This window comes from Pistacia vera, unplaced genomic scaffold, assembly GCF_008641045.1.
Source record: "Pistacia vera cultivar Batoury unplaced genomic scaffold, PisVer_v2 Contig77, whole genome shotgun sequence".
NCBI lineage: Eukaryota > Viridiplantae > Streptophyta > Magnoliopsida > Sapindales > Anacardiaceae > Pistacia > Pistacia vera.
Genome location: NW_022196634.1, coordinates 1,427,260 through 1,445,428, shown reverse-complemented (window position 1 = coordinate 1,445,428; position 18,169 = coordinate 1,427,260). Strand labels below are relative to the sequence as shown.

The following is an 18,169-nucleotide window of genomic DNA, read 5'->3' as shown; positions in this document are numbered from 1 at the left end:
AGTAAGTGGTTTCGTCGTAGCGCCTCATGTTGGGGAAGGTGAATTTTTGTCACATCTCCATGATGGCTATAGTGTCTATGAATGGTGAATCAGCATAGCTTTGAGGTTGGCTCTTCTTAAAGGGTGTGGGTACACTGACAATGCGTTGGATCATGGCTTCCATATCGACAAGCCGCTTGGTTAGTGTTTGTTCAATAGGCGTTGGCATTGGGTTGTATAGGTTATTAAGGAATTAAGAGAAGACATTAAGGTTGACATGTATCATGGAGCCAAGCGGGGCAGTTTGGTTAATGATGTCAGCTAGTGACTGCATTGGATATGTTTGTGGGAGGATTAAAAGGGTGTTTAGTTGTTGGAATGGGGTAGCTTGTGTGTGTGTTTCAATGGTTGAAAGGCTGATGGGTTGGGTGCTAACAATGTGGCTCCGCTCGGTTAAGGATGTTGTGGTGGTTAGAGTTGTACTGTGATAAGGGGTTCCATGAGGGTCCATGATCTGGGGTGGAGAACAGTTGTCGAGGATGAATGGGTAGCAGAGAGGAGGATGAATGGTGATGATTTAGAGACCAATCCAAAGAATAGAATTAGGTTACCTTTTCTTGGAGAGCTTGATTCTCCATGCGGATGGCAGCGTTTTGAGCTTCCAGGGCCTGGTACTTTTCGTTGCTCTCTTGCACAGGTGTGATGAGAGCTACAATTTGAGCCGCGACATCGGGCGCGGGGGTTTCGGTATTGTCCGTCATGATGGCTGAATGGAGAAAAGAATAGGGATATCAAGTTGTTTTGAATTGAATAATTGTCAAGGCCCCACGGTGGGTGCCAAACTATAGATGTTAAAATCTACGGTCAAATCGAGAGGGACTGATCCTGTACGAAGTGAGCCATTGACAACCTAGTAGACCTGTACAAAGAGCACAAAAAGGGAACGTGAAGGCTAGATAGATATCGGTGTGGTGCCTGCCGTAGACACTCTGACACTCAAGTCAACGAGGCTGAAAGAGGCTAAGGGGAGAGAGTACCAGAATAATACGACAGTTCTTAGGAGCATGAACTTTTAGAGCTTAGGTGTTGCAAGTGATTTCGGAATGAATAATGAAGGAATTTGCCCCTGCTTATACCCAAGAGCTTCGAATCCTAGTAGATAAAGGAGTTGTTCTTAAGAAAGAGATAGGATCTCTTTTCCTTATTGGGTTAAGCTTAAAATTTATGATTGTAATTTAAGTTTTATATAAGGATATATTTGTCATTTATACATTCAAAATCAACTTTGGAAATAATTTTATTTTTAAAAACTACCAAAACTAGCTTTTTAAATCGTTTCATAAATCTGATTATTTTATGGTTAGCTTGAAATTTACTGAGTTTTAAAAACGGTTTATCAAATACTTTTATTATTTTAACTTTAAGAATCAAGGTACAACAATTTTAAAGACATTGAAAATCACAGAGAATGTCAATAAAGACAATTACAAAAACAAGATTATGTAGCTTATTAATTGGACGACATTAAATAATAACTGACTCATAACTTATTAATCAAATTTCTAAAACAGAAGGGATAAAGCACATAAAAAAGTTGATTGTGATATTTCAATTTAACATCATGCACCAATAGTTAATAATGCATTATGTGTTGAATGAGTCTATATATAGTAATATCTTATTAAGTTGACGTTTTCGTATACTAAGGAAGTAAGAAATTATTGATCATAATTATAGGCTTACGCGTAGTATTTAATTACTAGTGAGAGTTGGTCCACTCCACATGCTGCATAATATTTACGCCATTGAAATAAAATGAAATGTAATAAAAAGACCAAAAGATCTCCACGGCCGTAGTTGCCTGTCAAAGTTGACCGTATTGGGCTCCACACGCTGCGCAATTACACCTATAAATACTCCCATCTTTCGTTTCAAAGCATTCAACAATCTCATTACTCTTTCATTCTTTGCTTATTTCAATTACAACTTCTTTGTTTTTCAGCAATGGCCAAAGTTATTAATGTAAGCTCAAGCGCCGTGATGATGGCGTTGGTCTTTGCAGCTTTTGCAATGGCCGCAACCACTATCTCTGCTCAAAGTAGCGAGCTGGCTCCGGCACCACCTCCTTCTTTGGACACCGGAGCTGCCTTCTCTCTGCCGGTTTCCGGTGCCATCATTGGCTCCTCCCTTTTTCTCTCCCTTTTTGCTCTCTTGAAGCACTGAAGAAATTTGCTTGTGTACACATGGTTTGTATTAGCGAGAGACGGGGATAATTCATTGTATTGGAAGTTGGGTAAATTTTGGATGTATTTATTATTTATACTATTAATAAAATAATGTATCAGTGAATTCATTTATTTAAAGTATATTTTAGAGTTAATTAATTTGCCATGATTTGCAAAGCCTATAAAAGTTTTTTCTCCAAATCATAGGGAAATGCTAATTTGATAAGGTTTTAATTATGGGATTTTTTTTAATTTCATATCTCATTAATTAGTACAATATATGTGCCTGTAAACTGGTGGCCGTGTTAATGGGTGAGATGAGGGACTGAAGTTGAAGAAGATGAAGCTAATAATGAGGGAAATGACTAAAGTAGCGATTATTAACCTTATTAATTATGTTAATTCGAAAGTTTTATAGGTCAAATTCATAAGACCCAAATGAATTATTTAAAAACACAACCCACGAAGCATCTAAACTGGATTTGATGCTTCAAGGGTGTTTCCATTCTAATTAATGGTATTCTCATACATAAAGGAATTAATTGATGATTAATGTTATCGTATCTTTAATTTTACATTTTGTTAAATTGGAATTAATAGTATACAAACCAACAATAGGTTAGCCGAGTGGTAAAGGATTAGGACAAAAGGGTTTGCTCCTACTGTAGTCTCAGGTTCAAATCACAGGAACGATTATTAATATTGTTAGTCACGGACCGCAGAGCTTGCCTCCTTTCGGAAGCCTTGTTCGGGGTCAAAAGACTAGTTGAAGTACACATAAACTGACATGGACTTCCCCAGTAACCAAAAAAAAAAAAATTAATAGTATACACTTTAAAAAGTGAATAATACTTTGCGTACTAACGGATTTTACTAACCAGTGTACTAACCTTTGTTAAAATCACACATAGTACCCGTACTATGCTTTAATTAGTACACAGATTAGTATCCATCCGTTAGTACCCATAGCATCACTCTTAAAAGTAGTATTCAACTGTTCTGGGTGTGTGCTGCTTTGTAAAGGGATTGTATATTCTAGTTCTCTTTTGTTTCTTTTTGAGCTACATAGTCCCTTGTTGGTTTCAAGGGTTGTGGTGTTTGTGGGGCTTGCTCGGATAAGTTTTGATAAAATTATCAGTTACCAAAAGAAAGAGTGTAATTTACTTACCTAAATTGCTCCAATTAAATTTTATAATACTATTAATTTAACATAATATGTTTACAAAGTTAATTTATTTTTCACTTTATTTTTAATCATTGAGCAATATTAATATGCGAAATTGTTGAGGGTAATGGCAATGGCATTATGAATTTGTAAGTATTATTATTTTTTTTTAAATCAAACAACAAAATTTGTAAGTAACAAAACAAAACACAACCACAGTACTCCTGTCTTGGTGTGACATTAATTTGAGTATATTGGGCACCATAAGCCGCGCAAAAGCACCTATTAAATATAATACTCCATCAACCTTCCCTCTGTGGCATTAATTGAACAAACCCATTACTCATTCTTCACCTACTAATTTAACTACAATAGTTGTTAATCTGTTTTGTTCAGCAATGGAGAAAATTAGCAGCTCAAAGGCCGTGATGATGGTGTTGGTTTTGGCAGTGGCTGCAGCTACTGTCTCAGCTCAAAGTAACGGGATGGCCCCGGCACCATCTCCTTCTATGGACACTGGAGCCGCCTTCTCTCTCCCGGTTTCTGGTGCCATTGTTGGGCCGTCTCTTGTTCTATCCGTTTTTCCTCTGTTCAGGCACTGAACAACTTTGTTTGTTTAACACAGACAATGTTGTATTATTGAGGACTGGAATTATGTTGGATAACTGGATGTAATCTTTCTGTTTTTAATATTGTTGAGTATAAATAAAGAGTAGTTTTATTCAAGCCCCACTCAAACTCCTTGTAAACTCCAAAATTGAATTAAAAAAAAATTATTTAAATAAATTTTAATTTATTCCAAAATTATCTTTTTAACCTACTTCTCTTCTTCCCAATTATGGTGAGAAACAAGGGCTTCGTTTGGTTCAAGATTGGGAATACTACTCTTAGTATTCCCAAAAAAGTTAAACAGTAAAATACCCAAAAACTCTCGGCTTCGTTTGGTTGGATTTTGGGAATACTACTTTTAGTATTCCCAAAAAAGTTAAACAGTAAAATACCCAAAAACTCACAATATTATTCAACTTTATTCAACATTTTTTAAACCCCCTAAATTTGTTAATTCAATTAAATACCCCTAAATATTTTTAATGTTTTTGTTACGGCGACTCCGGCCACCCTCCGGCGGTGGTGGCCGGCTGTCCGTATTTGAGGGTGGATTGGGGGTGCTTTTGTTAACTTTTAATATTTTATTATAAGAGGTGTTTTGTAAAAAAATAAACATAGGGGGTATTTTATCAATTTGTAAATCCTACATCGTAATACCCGCCCAATTCAACTTTTTTTTAACTTTTTTCAAAAAACTTTTCCCAAAACCCCCAAATTTTGAACCAAACGGAGCCAAGAAAATTAATATCGAGATTTCATATAAATAAAAAATGGGTCAAATAGAGTTTGGGTGGGGTTTAATTAACAAAACTCCAAATTAAAATGCGTAAAGCCCAATTAAAAGAGTCCTCAAGTAAGACCGAGTTAAGTGGGAGTGGGCTTGAAATTTGAATTAAGATGATCTAATAATGTGGTTCAAATCCAAGAGGCAAATTGATCAAGTCAACTTATATTTATAATAACAACGTGCCATAACTTCTGGACCATAGATTGTTAACTGCCCAGAGGCTCTTATGTATGGTCAATGGCTTGTACAAACTCACCAAAATTCAATACCAGTTACCTTGAAACTTTCTATCAACTTCTAATATTGACTTAAGCATAAGGGAGAGAGAACATACTGGTAACCCCAACGGCATCATTTTTTGTGACAAATCTCAGACTCAGGTTAATGGAAAATTAGCTGATCAAGAAGGGCAGCTCACAATCTCAGACAAGTGAACCGAGCCTATACAAACAATCTCTAAACAGAAGCTGCAGCACATGACATAAGCAGTAGCAAACCACGTAACATCAACCAAAGGTTGATAAATAGATCACTACAGAGACTCATTAATAAATTGCATCATCTAAAAAGTGAATCTGATCATTTCAATTACATCATTCCGTTAGGTCTCTACACATTTTTTATGCCAAATTTTAATTACTCTAAAATATACGTATTAAAAAGAAAAACTAGGGAAATTTTGAGATAACTGGTTAAAAAGATAATATTTCCATCTTGAATGTAGCTATGGTGGATGAATCTTGACAGGCTGAATATCATATCTATTGACAAGGATATAATTATATGAAATATGATTAAATTGACAGCAATTGATTGAAAGAGAGATATAATAAAAGTGTAGAATTGCTGTCACAGTTTCCTTGTTACGATAATTTCTCCGTGTTTAAAAAAATGCAAAAATAAAAGGAAAATGCCGTAGGAGTTTGGTAAACTCTATTACTTTATTTTTTTCCCAGCTGTCCAGAAAATGCATCAACTACCTACCCAAATTGATAACCCAACCAATTATTTCTGACCATCATAAAAAAACTAGGTTATTCCAACCAATTATTAAACTATGGATTAAACATAAATTTTCAAAGTTTGTTCATCTTATGACCCAGTTAATGCATTTACCCCGTCCGTTCAAGTCTTTGTCCAAGTCCATAATTTAAATAACCAAAACCTCAGGTGGATAAAGGCTCCTTTATCACTTCATCTTATAATATTTTAGAACCTTTATATATTAATTAGAAAATAGTTGGTCAAAAACATTTAAATCTAATAATATCCTACCAAACATGAATAATACAGTACAACTATAGTAGGTTTCACATTGAGAATAAAACGTAAAGAATTGTTCAAGAATTGCGGTGTCCACTTTGTCAGTTTCAGCTCCAACTTGTCAATGGATCTCTATATAAACACTCTCCCTAAACCCCTTTCAGTATCTCACCACATTTACATTTCTCCTTCTGTAAATACTTATTTCATTATTTGAATCCCTTTCAATCACAATGGCCTCTGATAGCTTTTCAAAGAACGTTATGATCACCTTCATGGTGGCTCTCTTCTTGGTCTCTGCTGCTTCAGTTTCAGCTCAAACTGGGGCAGTTCCGCCATCAACAACTCCTTCGTCGGAGCCCGGAGCTGCATTCTCTCTGTCGGCTTTTACTTCTGTTGCCGGGTTCTCCATCATACTTTCTGTTCTCGCTCTCTTGAACCACTAAATGTTTTGTTTATGAAGAGGATGATTTTATTTGATATGAGTGGGGTTTGTTATTGTGTAGAATAGATTCACTCTTTGTTATTCATTGTGAATTTACATTTAATGTATCTTAATAAAACAGAGATTGGTGTAAAATGTTTTGTTATATTGAAATATGTTGACAATTTATTTTCTATGCTTGCTCTAACTTCGATGATATACAAATATACAAGATACAGAAAGTTAAATGATTTTTACCATTCAAATCTGAACATTAGATTCTTGTATAAGTTAAATGAATGTTGGATAATTGTCCTTCAAGAAGCAGTCCCGTTGGATTCTTGAATGTCCAACTCATGCTCCGCTACCATGATGCATGAATCGGCTTCCAGAGAAGAGACTGAGTTCTTGTCTTTCAACACGGATTCTTTGGGTGAGTTCAGCATCTCTGTTGTGCACTGGACATCAGGTGTTATGCCCACCTGGTCTATGTCGTGAAGAGCAGGCGATAAATACTTCGCGACCGTTACAAACAGAGCTGATCCATCATGCAACTCTGTCACACTCTGTAGCAAGAATGATTCAGAATAGCTCAAACAATTAGCATCAGTTAAAACTAGATAGAGGTAGTGGGAAAAGTTCACAAGGGCCTGCCATAGAATTCTACTTCAAGGCAGTCTTGAAATGAAGAATCAATTAACAGTGTTCATTATTGAAATAACACAGAGATGAAGGAAATTAGGGTGAAGACAAATTGTTAGTTCTTCATATGCAGTGTCCATATTCTGTGGTTCACTGTCAAATCAAATAATAGGCAGTTTGATAACCGCAGAAAGAAGTTTCTTTTTTTTTTGTGTGTGTGTGTGTGTGTGTTTTTTTGTTTTGACTTAGAATTTTATAGGCATAATTTTTGAAGCATTGAAACTAAAGACACCAATGCCATGCCAGGGACAATACACTAATAACCAACATACCTGAATTTTTCCCTTGCCAAAGGTTTTGTGGCCTACAAGGATAGCTCGGCCATTGTCATGCAATGCCCCTGCTAATATCTCACTTGCACTTGCACTTCCCTCATTGACCTGTTTCAAGCATTGAAAGCCTCAGTTAAACGGCAAGGAAAATTATGTAGCAGGATTAGGAAAATAGTCTAATGCTTTGGGACTCGAGTATTGAATTTTCTGCACAGATATTTGATGCAGTAGATGCAACACCTATGCTATAAGTTTCTGAGAAAATGCAGGAATCACATTGAAAATTTTGAAGCCAGGTCTTACTTCAGTAATAAATTATAGTCAACTTCGCTTTTGAGGCAAAAAAAGAGGTCATAAATGTTAAAAACAAATGGGAATACGTGGTTTTATATTGGCTCAAATCCAATTTGGGTTATAAAATATCCAAACTCAGTCCAGACCTGATGTAGGTGGGTTGCAATACATGGATGTCAAGCTAAAAGGCATATACAACATTGACCATTTCAGTTCTTTGAATTTGTGCAGCTCATTTAACAGAAATAACTATTCTTAAGTTTTATTTTTGTCGAATAAAGACTTGCATATCTAGCTTAATACTTACAAGTACAACAAGTGGATCATGAGTTACTGCATGTCCGTTGACCATATTGATAGGTGACATATGGCCGTCCCTGTCGATTGTGTTCACAAGAGTCTCATCGCCATCCAACCATATTTGGGCAACATCAAGCCCTGCTTTAACCAGGCCTCCCTGGTACATGAATATTCAAGAGAAGAAAGAAAACATTATGAACAATTTAAAGTTGAAGATCAGACAAATAAATAATTGTTCAAGTAAATTTACTACAGCCAAAGTGAAAAGTGTATAGGAAATTACTGGATTGTTCCGCAAATCCAATATGTATGACTGTACTCCTTGATTTTCCATTTCTTGAATTGCATTTTCCATATCAGCAGCTGCAGTCTATCGAAATTGGAACACAAAAATTTTTGAATTCCAGATCAAAGGGTAGCAAGTAATTCAACATCCAGAAATCTTTTAAGTTAGATTCAAACAATTCAACAGTTTTTAAGTAACAACTAAACTACCTGAGAGAAAGCTGACAGCTTCACATAACCAGTCTTCTCTAGGTTTCCATCCGGGGTTCTATGAGGGATGATGGCGAGGGATATTGGGGAAAGCTTAATGTACTCACGAGGTACGTTAACCTTCAATTAGAGAATTAGTTTTTATATGTCAGTTCATCAAAGAAAACATTACTAAAGAGTACAATATGACAATATGCTGTAGTTGGAAGTGTGCTTTTGCTTGAATAAATAATCTAGAAAATTTCACAGCTCCTTTCTGGACTCTGATAGAAATCGACAACTTCACATAATAATTCAACACATTGTAATTTCCAAACAGTGAAGGTTATAATACCTCTCTGACACTTGAATCACTTCCCAAATCTTTTCCCTGGAGAACAAAGCATTAATTAGTTTGTTTTAAGTAATTTGCAATCTCTGGAAACAGAAAATTTTCTTCACATATCCAAAACAAGAACTTGTTGTATCTCCTTTAAACTTAAGGAGACTCGTTAAAAACAAAATTAGTTGTCATTCCAGACATTTAAGTCTTAATTCTTGTCCGCAATCTACCAGTAAGCTTGCTGAATTTTCATTTAAACAAAAACATTGGATCATGTAAAGAAGTTAGATTTTTATCTTTTATAAGACTCTCACTAAGGGTTTCTTTCCATATTGGTGCCTTTAAGAGCACACATAAACAGGACAATAAAGATGACTTCAGATACTTCAAAATGCATATTGATGAACTAAAATCACAAGTTAAAAAGGACTATTTCACTATACTGAGGCAAAAGACTGGAAACAAATGTAACATATACAAGTTAAGAGCAATGCAAAAAACTCTACAGGAGGAAAGTGTAGTCAGAAAACACCAAAAACAAATCTTTTTGAGCTTGTCAGACCAATCTACTATGTGAGAATCTATAAATGGCCAGAACAGGCAAATTATATGTTACAAAAAGCTAAGGTGAATCATTACACTGTGAAGTTTTACTGTAACCGATGTACCAGCACGCCCTCTAAGCTTTAGTGCTGCTGCTTCACTATCAACACCATCAAGCCTCTCCCCTGAAGTCCCACAAATAGCACTTAGAATAAGGCAAATTATATAATTGATATAAGTTCCTAAGTAAGAATAACATCATAGACTATCCCTTTCATTTTGTAAGCCGACATATTAACTCTCCAGAAAAGTAATTTTGTTTCTTAAAGATTGCAAATTTTATCAGTGTTGTAATTTGAACTTGATATTTCAACATTCAAGCCAATTTGATAAGCTCCTGAGTTACTATGAAGTGTTGGAATTCAAGATAAAACAATAACCAAACAAGAACAAGTTCAACATGGAAATAAATTATCAAAGCAGCCGAAAAACCATGGCCTGTTTTATAAATAGCCAACAATATTTACTTTACATCTGATTAAATAGTAAATACATCATAGCTCCAGATTATAATTCAATCAGACCTTGTGCCTGAGAGAATTATGAACACTTCTCGGGGCTGTTTATCAGCAGAAGATAAGATCAAGAAACAGAAATTGGCAAAATGCTAATGAACAGACCCAGTATTGTACTCTAATAAGTAAACAACAACAGCTTTTAAGCCAATTGCACAAGTATTAGCAGAACTGTGTAGCATTTTTGGTATGCAATGTGCCATGCTTTGCAGCAATGAATATCCTTTGTAGTTTCAATAATTGACAAAATTTTTAAAAATTAGATTGTAGACAAATGAGAATCAGGTGCTAATAGACACAAGATGTCAATTTTCTAAAACAGAAAAGCAGTTATTCTTGAGGTGCATGAAGAGAAAAGTTACAGATGAATAAGTAGAATACCATTAATCTCAATCAGCTCATCTCCTTCATGTATGCCAGCACGAGCAGCCGGGCTATCTTCTAAGCAAGACAAAACAACCTGCAAATCAAAGAAATTTTGAGAAAGAAAAAAGTAGAACGCTGCTGCACATGAACGTATGTGACATTCTTCTCTATCAAAGCAAACATCTAGACACCCATGTGGCAATTACTAAAAAGTATATTTAATGTAAGAAATACATATCATGAGCAAAGAAGTAAATTACATGACACATTTTAGCTGTTTAGCAGGATGAAGGTGAGTAGAATAACCAGAATCCAAGAGAAATATATCCGATATAATTAAATTATGATTGTGTTTTCTCGCTATATACTGAAAAGCATGAAAACTTTGTCTCTACATAATTGTCAAGCATCATTGTTCATGTGGTCAACCAGGAGTCGTATAGGATTAGTAAAGAAGAACATTTTAAAAACTGAATTGATCAAGCAACTCACATATCCTAAGTATGAGAAAGAACTAAATCAAATTTCACATTGTCACTTGTTTGATAAACACATTAAAAAGATTATTTTGGGTGTCACTAACCAAGTGCCCTGTTCGTGGTTCAATGCTTATGAAGACACCAACTCCTTGCAGATTTCCATCACTTCCAATTCTAAAATTTTGGTATTCCTGAAAGTAAAACCCTTGTTAGAAAGATTGCACTAATCATTTCTATGCACAGATTTATCAAACTAAAAGATGCTACCATATATTAAGAAGTTAAAAACTAACACAAACAATTAAGAAGTTTAGGAAAAAGAGCAATAACTCATGAGGCTATATCATTACTTAAATGTCTTAAGAATGTATTTACATAATCAGAAAAAGGGAAACATATTGCAAAACCTTCGGACTGATAATTCGAGTAAATGGATCTCCAAGAGTTGAAAGCATTCCACTGATTTTATTATATGCAGCATCGGCAGAACTTAAGGGAAACATTTCCACCATTGTCTGCTGCAACTTCGAATCCCAATCTGCAAATAAAAAATCATCGTAAACTTATCTTATTTCTCCATACAGTTGCTTCAATACCGATGAAAGAAGTAGCAATTATCAAACACAAACAATAGTTTTAAACAATATATCGTCGAGTTTATCTTTTTGCACAAAAATTACACAACGTAAATCGACATATAAAAACCCTTTATATTATTATTATTAATAATTTTTTCATTTGTTTTTCTCAGTCAAGATTGGCTAAGCGAAGAACTGAGATAATCCAAAATACCTTGATGATTAAAAGTTGGGTCGACAAATGTTTCTCTAATTAAACCCCAAGCTTCCACAAGAGTTCTCTGAACTGTATTCACCTAACAAAGAAACCTCATCTACTCAGCAATGCATACTACAATACAATAAATCCAACTATAGCAAAATAATGAAGTAAAAAAACAAACACAATCTAGTGATGAAAAACAAAGAAAGCTAAATAATTAGATACACTAATCAGCTAAAAACCAAAATAATCAAACCGGCAAAGCTCATTACAGTAAAAAATCTGCCAAAAAGAAAGATTAAAACGATCACCTCAGGAGCGCGGGAAACAGGAAAAGCAACCGTCAGAGACTCTGCAAACCCCGGAGAATCACAGAAAACTGAGGCCAAAGCGGTGGCAGTGGCAGCAAAACCAACGAAGCCTTCTACAATTGATTTAACCAAATGTTGAGTGGGCTTATAATTAGACTCAGTTTTAAGACGACTAGGCACTGAGTTTGACACACTCCATTTCTTGTTTAAACAGTGATTTGAACACGAAATTCGAAGAGGAAAGAGCTGAACTGAAAAGGGTTGTGGTGATTTTGGAGAGATTGTGTTTGGACAGAGAGGCGCCATGCCAAGATTTGTTGTAAAAGGTTTGAGTTTGTTAAGTTTTAAGAAGAAGAAAGATTCATGGTTAATATTTATTTAATTGTTGACGGTTATTTGTTGTTAGGAATCTTGTGGGGTCCAAATGAATCTGGTGAAGTGTGGTAATGAAACATATTACGTTGCCGTATTGGAGTATCTTACTTTTATAGTATCTGCAGCTGTACTACACTACAAGCTCAATGTCATTATCTCAATGTCATAATAAAAATTTAATTGGTTTTGATCTAAAGATGAAATTGAGAATATTTTTAGAGGTTGGTTTTGAAGCTTTCATATTCTTGGGGTCATTGACTGGACTTTATACGTAACTAATTCTGAGCCTCATGCCCTTTTTCAGCTTCGATATCGTCCAATTCCTTTGTTGTCAATGCTTGTAAAATGGTTTTAAAGGCTTCATCTACAAGACAGAATTTGAACTATTGTTCATGAAATGGACAACCATTTGGTTTCATAACTTTAGGGCCTTGAGTCCATGGTGTTCATATTTCCATCTTAAAAGACCAAATGCATAAATTAAACCCACTCCTTTTACACCTTCATGTTTCAAATACATTAATGCCTTTGAAAAGTATAAAACAGTTTTATGTTAATGGAGAAAGTAACATAACTCAAATAGAAGAAGCATCTAAATTTCAATATTGGATTTAAGAATTCATGAATAAATTTTATGGGATGTAAATGTATGGTAAAAAAGGTTTTAGTGAATAGATTCTTATTTGAAATTAAATGGGTGTCATTAGAAGTTAAACTTTTCTCAAAAGCTTTAGATGGGGTATATTAAGAAATGTTGTTTTCATAGGTGACCAAAGGGCCTTAAATTTGGGTTCAGGAAGCCCACATCTTTTGGATTGGGCTACAATTTTTAATCTAGCTACAACAATCTTCACATTTAGAAATACCCATTATTATTTATTTCTTGTCTATAAATGTAGTTAATTTAAATTTTTTTTTTTTTTTTTGTAGATTATGGGTGAAAAAAAAAACATTAATTCAACATGATATATGTTATTAATTTTTATTATTATTATTATTTAAGTATGAGAATTGAGAAGTTGTCCAAATTCCATGTGGGCTTGGGTACAAAAACTTAAATGAGAGGTTATGGAGAGCATTGAAAAGAATGTTACAAGAAGAACATACCCAATTGAGTGCCCATTTAAGGCAACAATTTAATACTCAAATTTTCAAGACACACATTGAGTGGATGCAGTTAGATTGTGATTGAAAGAAAGAAAGAAAGACTCAGTAATTTCCCACATTATTTTTATTTTTATTTTTATGTATAAAGAATCATAATTCCAAACATGTCATGTAAAGAACATATATAAATTTGTGAAAGAGATTTATTGGAAGTAATTAAAGCTATATATCTAGTAATGTATAATGTCTTCTTGATATATAAAAAAAGATTGGTTTTGATTGGATTTCCCAAAGCTATATTGAAGGAAAGAGTTATGGGATTGGGAAAGAGGACATAAAAATATCTTCACTTAAAGCAAAAGACCCAACACCACTGCTTCTTCATCATTTCATCCACTCAAATCAAACCCAAAAAGGTTTTATTCAATTTTGGGATTTGCCCATTTCTTCATTTTTATTTACAGGGCACCCTTACTATGAAAAGACTATGTTACCCTTATGAAACATATGCTTAATTGACTACATTTTACAAGGATAAAAATGGGAATTCAATCTCAAGTGTCCCATTTCATCTTTCATAGAAAGAAACCATTTACAAGGTGATGCATATGCAAATGCAGAGGGAAAACAAAAAAAAAGCTTTATTGGGAAGAGGAAGTTGTACTAGTTGTTAGATACAGCAAACATAAAATAAATCAAAGGCAAAGCTGATGAGATTGAGAATGAATGGTCACCGAAAAAAAGCCTACCTGAAAATGCCCCAACAACACTCTGACAGACAGTGAGGAATAATGTGATCAACTGGATTTAGATTTAGATTTATACCTATCCTTTTTTCATAAAGTATGGGCTAGTAGAGTTGTGAAAATCATGAGAAAGTTGTCATGCTCTGAATATTATAAAGCTGGGAATCACTTATTTTTAATTTTATTCCTCGCTAAATTTTCAAATCTTAAGGTTTAAGCACTAGTATACATATATTGCATGGATTTAGAGGTGGAAAATGAGTTGTGTCATATCTTTCCATCATTGTTCAAGTCACAAAAATAGTGTTGGTCCATCGCATGTTATGTCATATTTTTTTTTTTTTTTACCATCGAGAGTGTTCGGATCAGCTTACGCACACATCAACTAATCCTCTAAAACTTTGGAACAGTTGGTCGGATAAGAATCTTAGTAGCCAACCCTATTAGTGTCTGGGGATACTCGAACTCAAAAACTTATGAAACTTCATTTTGCTCTTTTATCATCGGTTATCCAGTGGTGGTTCATATGTTATGTCATATTGTGTTGCATATTTAATACCTTTTGAAATCAATGCAATCCATTATCCATATGTATCATATCATATTGTATTGTAAAATATATAAGTAGGAACATTTATTTTAATATATGAAAGATAGCGGCCTCAAATATTTTCATTAGATCTAGAAAAGTGATTAATCCTTGTAAATAATGAAAGGAAAAGCATAACTAATTTCCCACTAAGCAAATAAAATGAAGATATTAAGTTGAAGAGTTTGTCGTGGTAGTAGCAAATCAAATTAAAAAAGAGGTGACAAATAATTTGGTACGATAAGATTCTTAGTTGAAAATATAGATAGAGAAAGCCCACATGAAAGGTTTTCCATGTAGCTAGAATGAGACATTTCTAACCATCCCTTTAGGTTTAAGTCAAATCTTGGCATGTAAGGTCCCAAAATGTTGACACTATTCATAGAAAATAAACATATAGTTATGGGTAAATGCCAGATGTGTTTAATTTATGTGGGCTTCAAAAAATTCTTCATTATTATTTATTTATTTATTTTTTATTTTATTATTATTATTTTTTTTTATGGTTTGAGCCCAAGGGAAGATCATGATGAGTAGCTATAATGAAATAACATACAATTAATTTTGCAGGACATGGTTGCTAGGGTAGGAATTGCTTTTTGTTTATTATTTACATGATATGTATATATTAAATTATAATTCATTAGTTTTAAAATCACACAAACAAAAGTAAAAGTGAATATACTTTTCAGTAGATCTATTCTCATCGGCCTGCAGGCATCAATTTGAAATGATAATTTGCTAGTAAATTTAAGTACAAAATAGGTGGAAACTAATAATGATTTCCGTATGAACTTTCTGATTCAGAGGTAAAAGAATTTAAACGTGGATGAGTATGTTAAACGAAATACAGAAGAAAAAAATTGCAGATCCGAAAAGCTAAAGGATCGGTCCACTAATTAGAAAGAGAATTAATTTACTTAATTGCATTATAAATATATACAAATACCCTTATCTTGGATCTACTTACACCCCATGAATGGCTAAGCATTAATGATGAAGACAATTTGAAATTGTCCCACTTTGAATTTATCTAATTAGATCTAACAACGTACAAAACCAAGAAATTAAATTATTGATTTGATGGTATATTTTTGTGAATATAGTGTAATTCTTTCCAAATATATATATGTATTGATTTAGACAAAGTCAGGTGGCGTAGGGTCATCCCATCACTGTTGGGGTCATGCATTGCCATTATTCTGTCTTTTTTACGACCATTTGTAGGACTCATTTTCCTTATTTTAAGGGATGCTTCTGAATGAGAAAGGGAGTCCTCTATGATCTTCTTCAATCAAACTAATCACCCACTTCAAGTAAACAATTTTCACAACATATTCGGTTAAGATTGCCCTTAATTACATAGGTATACCAATAACTATGAACTAACTTTAAATATTATTTCATAACATGTAAAATATTAATAAATATGTAGATGCAAAATTTTCTTCTTTGAGTAAAAATAACTTCCTTTTCCTTTCTTTGGTTTATAGTGACTTTGCCTTCCATTGTAATCCAAGGTACTCCGACACTCAAATCATATACTTGTTGAAGATCATTTTATAATAGAGTGTTTAAGAGTTGTAAATTTTATTTTACTGTTTTAGCTTGACATATATCTTTGTACCTTGCTTTGGTAGGTTTGCTTCTCTTGATGAAATCCATGTACAACAAAGGATAGAGAATAGAAAGTTAAAGATAATCTACAAAAAGATTATGTTAAGATTCTAAATGTAATTGGATTCCTTCATTGGATATCTCTCCTTATCTCTTTGATGAATATTTTATTAATAAGAGAATTTTAATTGTTAGAATATTTACATAAACAAGAGAATTTGCTTGTTCTAGAAAACAAGGCCTTTACCATAAATATTCTTTTAGATGTTATCTTCTTTATTAAGGAGTTATAATGGATTACTTAAACATCTATTAACTGTATTTAAATGGAACACTTCAAATTTTAATTATCCTAGTTAACTTGGAAACGTATGTCAAACCCACTATCTACTTATTAATTTAGAGAGAGCGTTAACTTAGTATTTAAATTAGAGTTTTTCATAATTAATATGAACATAAATACTCTTATAATAATGTTTTCTTTCAAAACATCTACTTATCACAATATCCTTGAAAAAAAAAAAAAAAAATTATTTGACTTAACACATAGCTTAGTGGATTTTCCATAGCAAAGAGGAATATGAACATAAACATGTAGAACATAAAACAAAAATTTGATTATATTCATATCAAAATACATAAACAAAAATTATGTCCATAACCAAAGCCACAAGCATTGATCGATTAATCATATTATTATACACAAAACACATTAATTCATAATTCAGCAAAAAAAAAAATAGATTACTTGTACGAAAATATTTTGCTAAATATATCAAAATAAAATATATAGTCTTGTATAGGGATTTTTTTTTTTTTTTTTTTTTTTTTTGGTTCCTAATTCAGGGTTTGTCCTAAGGTAGACTGGCCATCTTTTATAGACCTTTTGTACATTATTTTCCTCTTTTCTAATGAAAGTTTACTTAAAAAAAAAAAAATAATATATATATTGCTTATTGTGATTCTTTTAAAAAAATTTGGCTTACTTACCTCAAGAAACTTCAATCACCAAAGTATGGTAATTAAAACTTCCTTAACTTCGAAATATTAATATTTCCTTAAAGTCTCTCAATTATGCTTCTATATATATATATATATATATTATATATAATATATATATATATATATATAATTATTTGTATGATTAATGATTTATTCATTTATTATTAATTTTGATATTTGATGTGCTTGTGCCATTTTATCAACTTTGATAAGAGCCTCAAGTTGTTATTTTTGAGGTTGATACTTCAAGATTTTATAGTGGGAGTGAATTTCAAGTTGTAGGTGGAGTGAATTTTCAATTTGTGAAATTAGTGAATAAAATTTGATACATGCTCTTTGTGGTTGGTAAATATGGACATAATTATATGAATAATACTATCCTTTGATATGATATCCCAAATTTTCCATAAGTGATTGATGTGTAAATGAAGAGTTAACGCGATAAATGATATGTCTATTTGAGAATTTACAGTTTCATTTGATAGTGTATGCAATTATGTTTAAGTACATTTTTATCATGTCTGTTGCTGAAGTGAGAAACTTTCCAAGATGAAGATTTTGGGCAATTTGGCTCATCCCCGGTTGAAGTTTTCTCATGAGTTTGAGTTTGAATATTTGAAAGCTTATTCAAAGGAACAATTAGTACAACGAACAGAGTATTACTCTTACAATGAAAAATACGATTTCTATTAAAAATTAAAGATATGTATTTATAAACTTATAATATAATAGTTGAATCAAATTAAATTAGTTCACAACAGATTAAATTTTGTGAAATTTTATGAACATGTCACAAAGTCTATTGAAATGTAAGGAATTTTGTTAATCACTTATAGGATATC

At 33.0% G+C, this 18,169-nt stretch overlaps 1 protein-coding gene across 1 annotated transcript; it reads right to left on the bottom strand.

The window, feature by feature from the left end:
- Nucleotides 1-6,682: 6,682 nt before the first annotated feature.
- Nucleotides 6,683-12,058, bottom strand: LOC116116282 (carboxyl-terminal-processing peptidase 3, chloroplastic). Its single transcript, XM_031402379.1, has 12 exons — nucleotides 11,892-12,058; nucleotides 11,593-11,674; nucleotides 11,208-11,338; nucleotides 10,905-10,991; nucleotides 10,337-10,415; nucleotides 9,477-9,565; nucleotides 8,850-8,885; nucleotides 8,516-8,635; nucleotides 8,304-8,390; nucleotides 8,028-8,177; nucleotides 7,427-7,534; nucleotides 6,683-7,018 (listed from the first exon to the last, which is right to left on the bottom strand). The coding sequence occupies exons 3-12, from the start codon at nucleotides 11,310-11,312 to the stop codon at nucleotides 6,770-6,772; spliced, it is 1,110 nt and encodes a 369-aa protein (XP_031258239.1). The 5' UTR covers nucleotides 11,313-11,338; nucleotides 11,593-11,674; nucleotides 11,892-12,058; the 3' UTR covers nucleotides 6,683-6,769.
- Nucleotides 12,059-18,169: the final 6,111 nt, after the last annotated feature.

Excerpts from the sequence above, each read along its gene's own strand:
- LOC116116282 (XM_031402379.1), bottom strand. The coding sequence starts at position 11,312 with ATGGTGGAAATGTTTCCCTTAAGTTCTGCCGATGCTGCATATAATAAA. Across the intron at positions 10,416-10,904 it reads AACCACGAACAGGGCACTTG|GTTGTTTTGTCTTGCTTAGA; the intron begins GTTAGTGACACC and ends TTTGATTTGCAG. Across the intron at positions 8,886-9,476 it reads TTACAGTAAAACTTCACAGT|GGAAAAGATTTGGGAAGTGA; the intron begins GTAATGATTCAC and ends TTTGTTCTCCAG.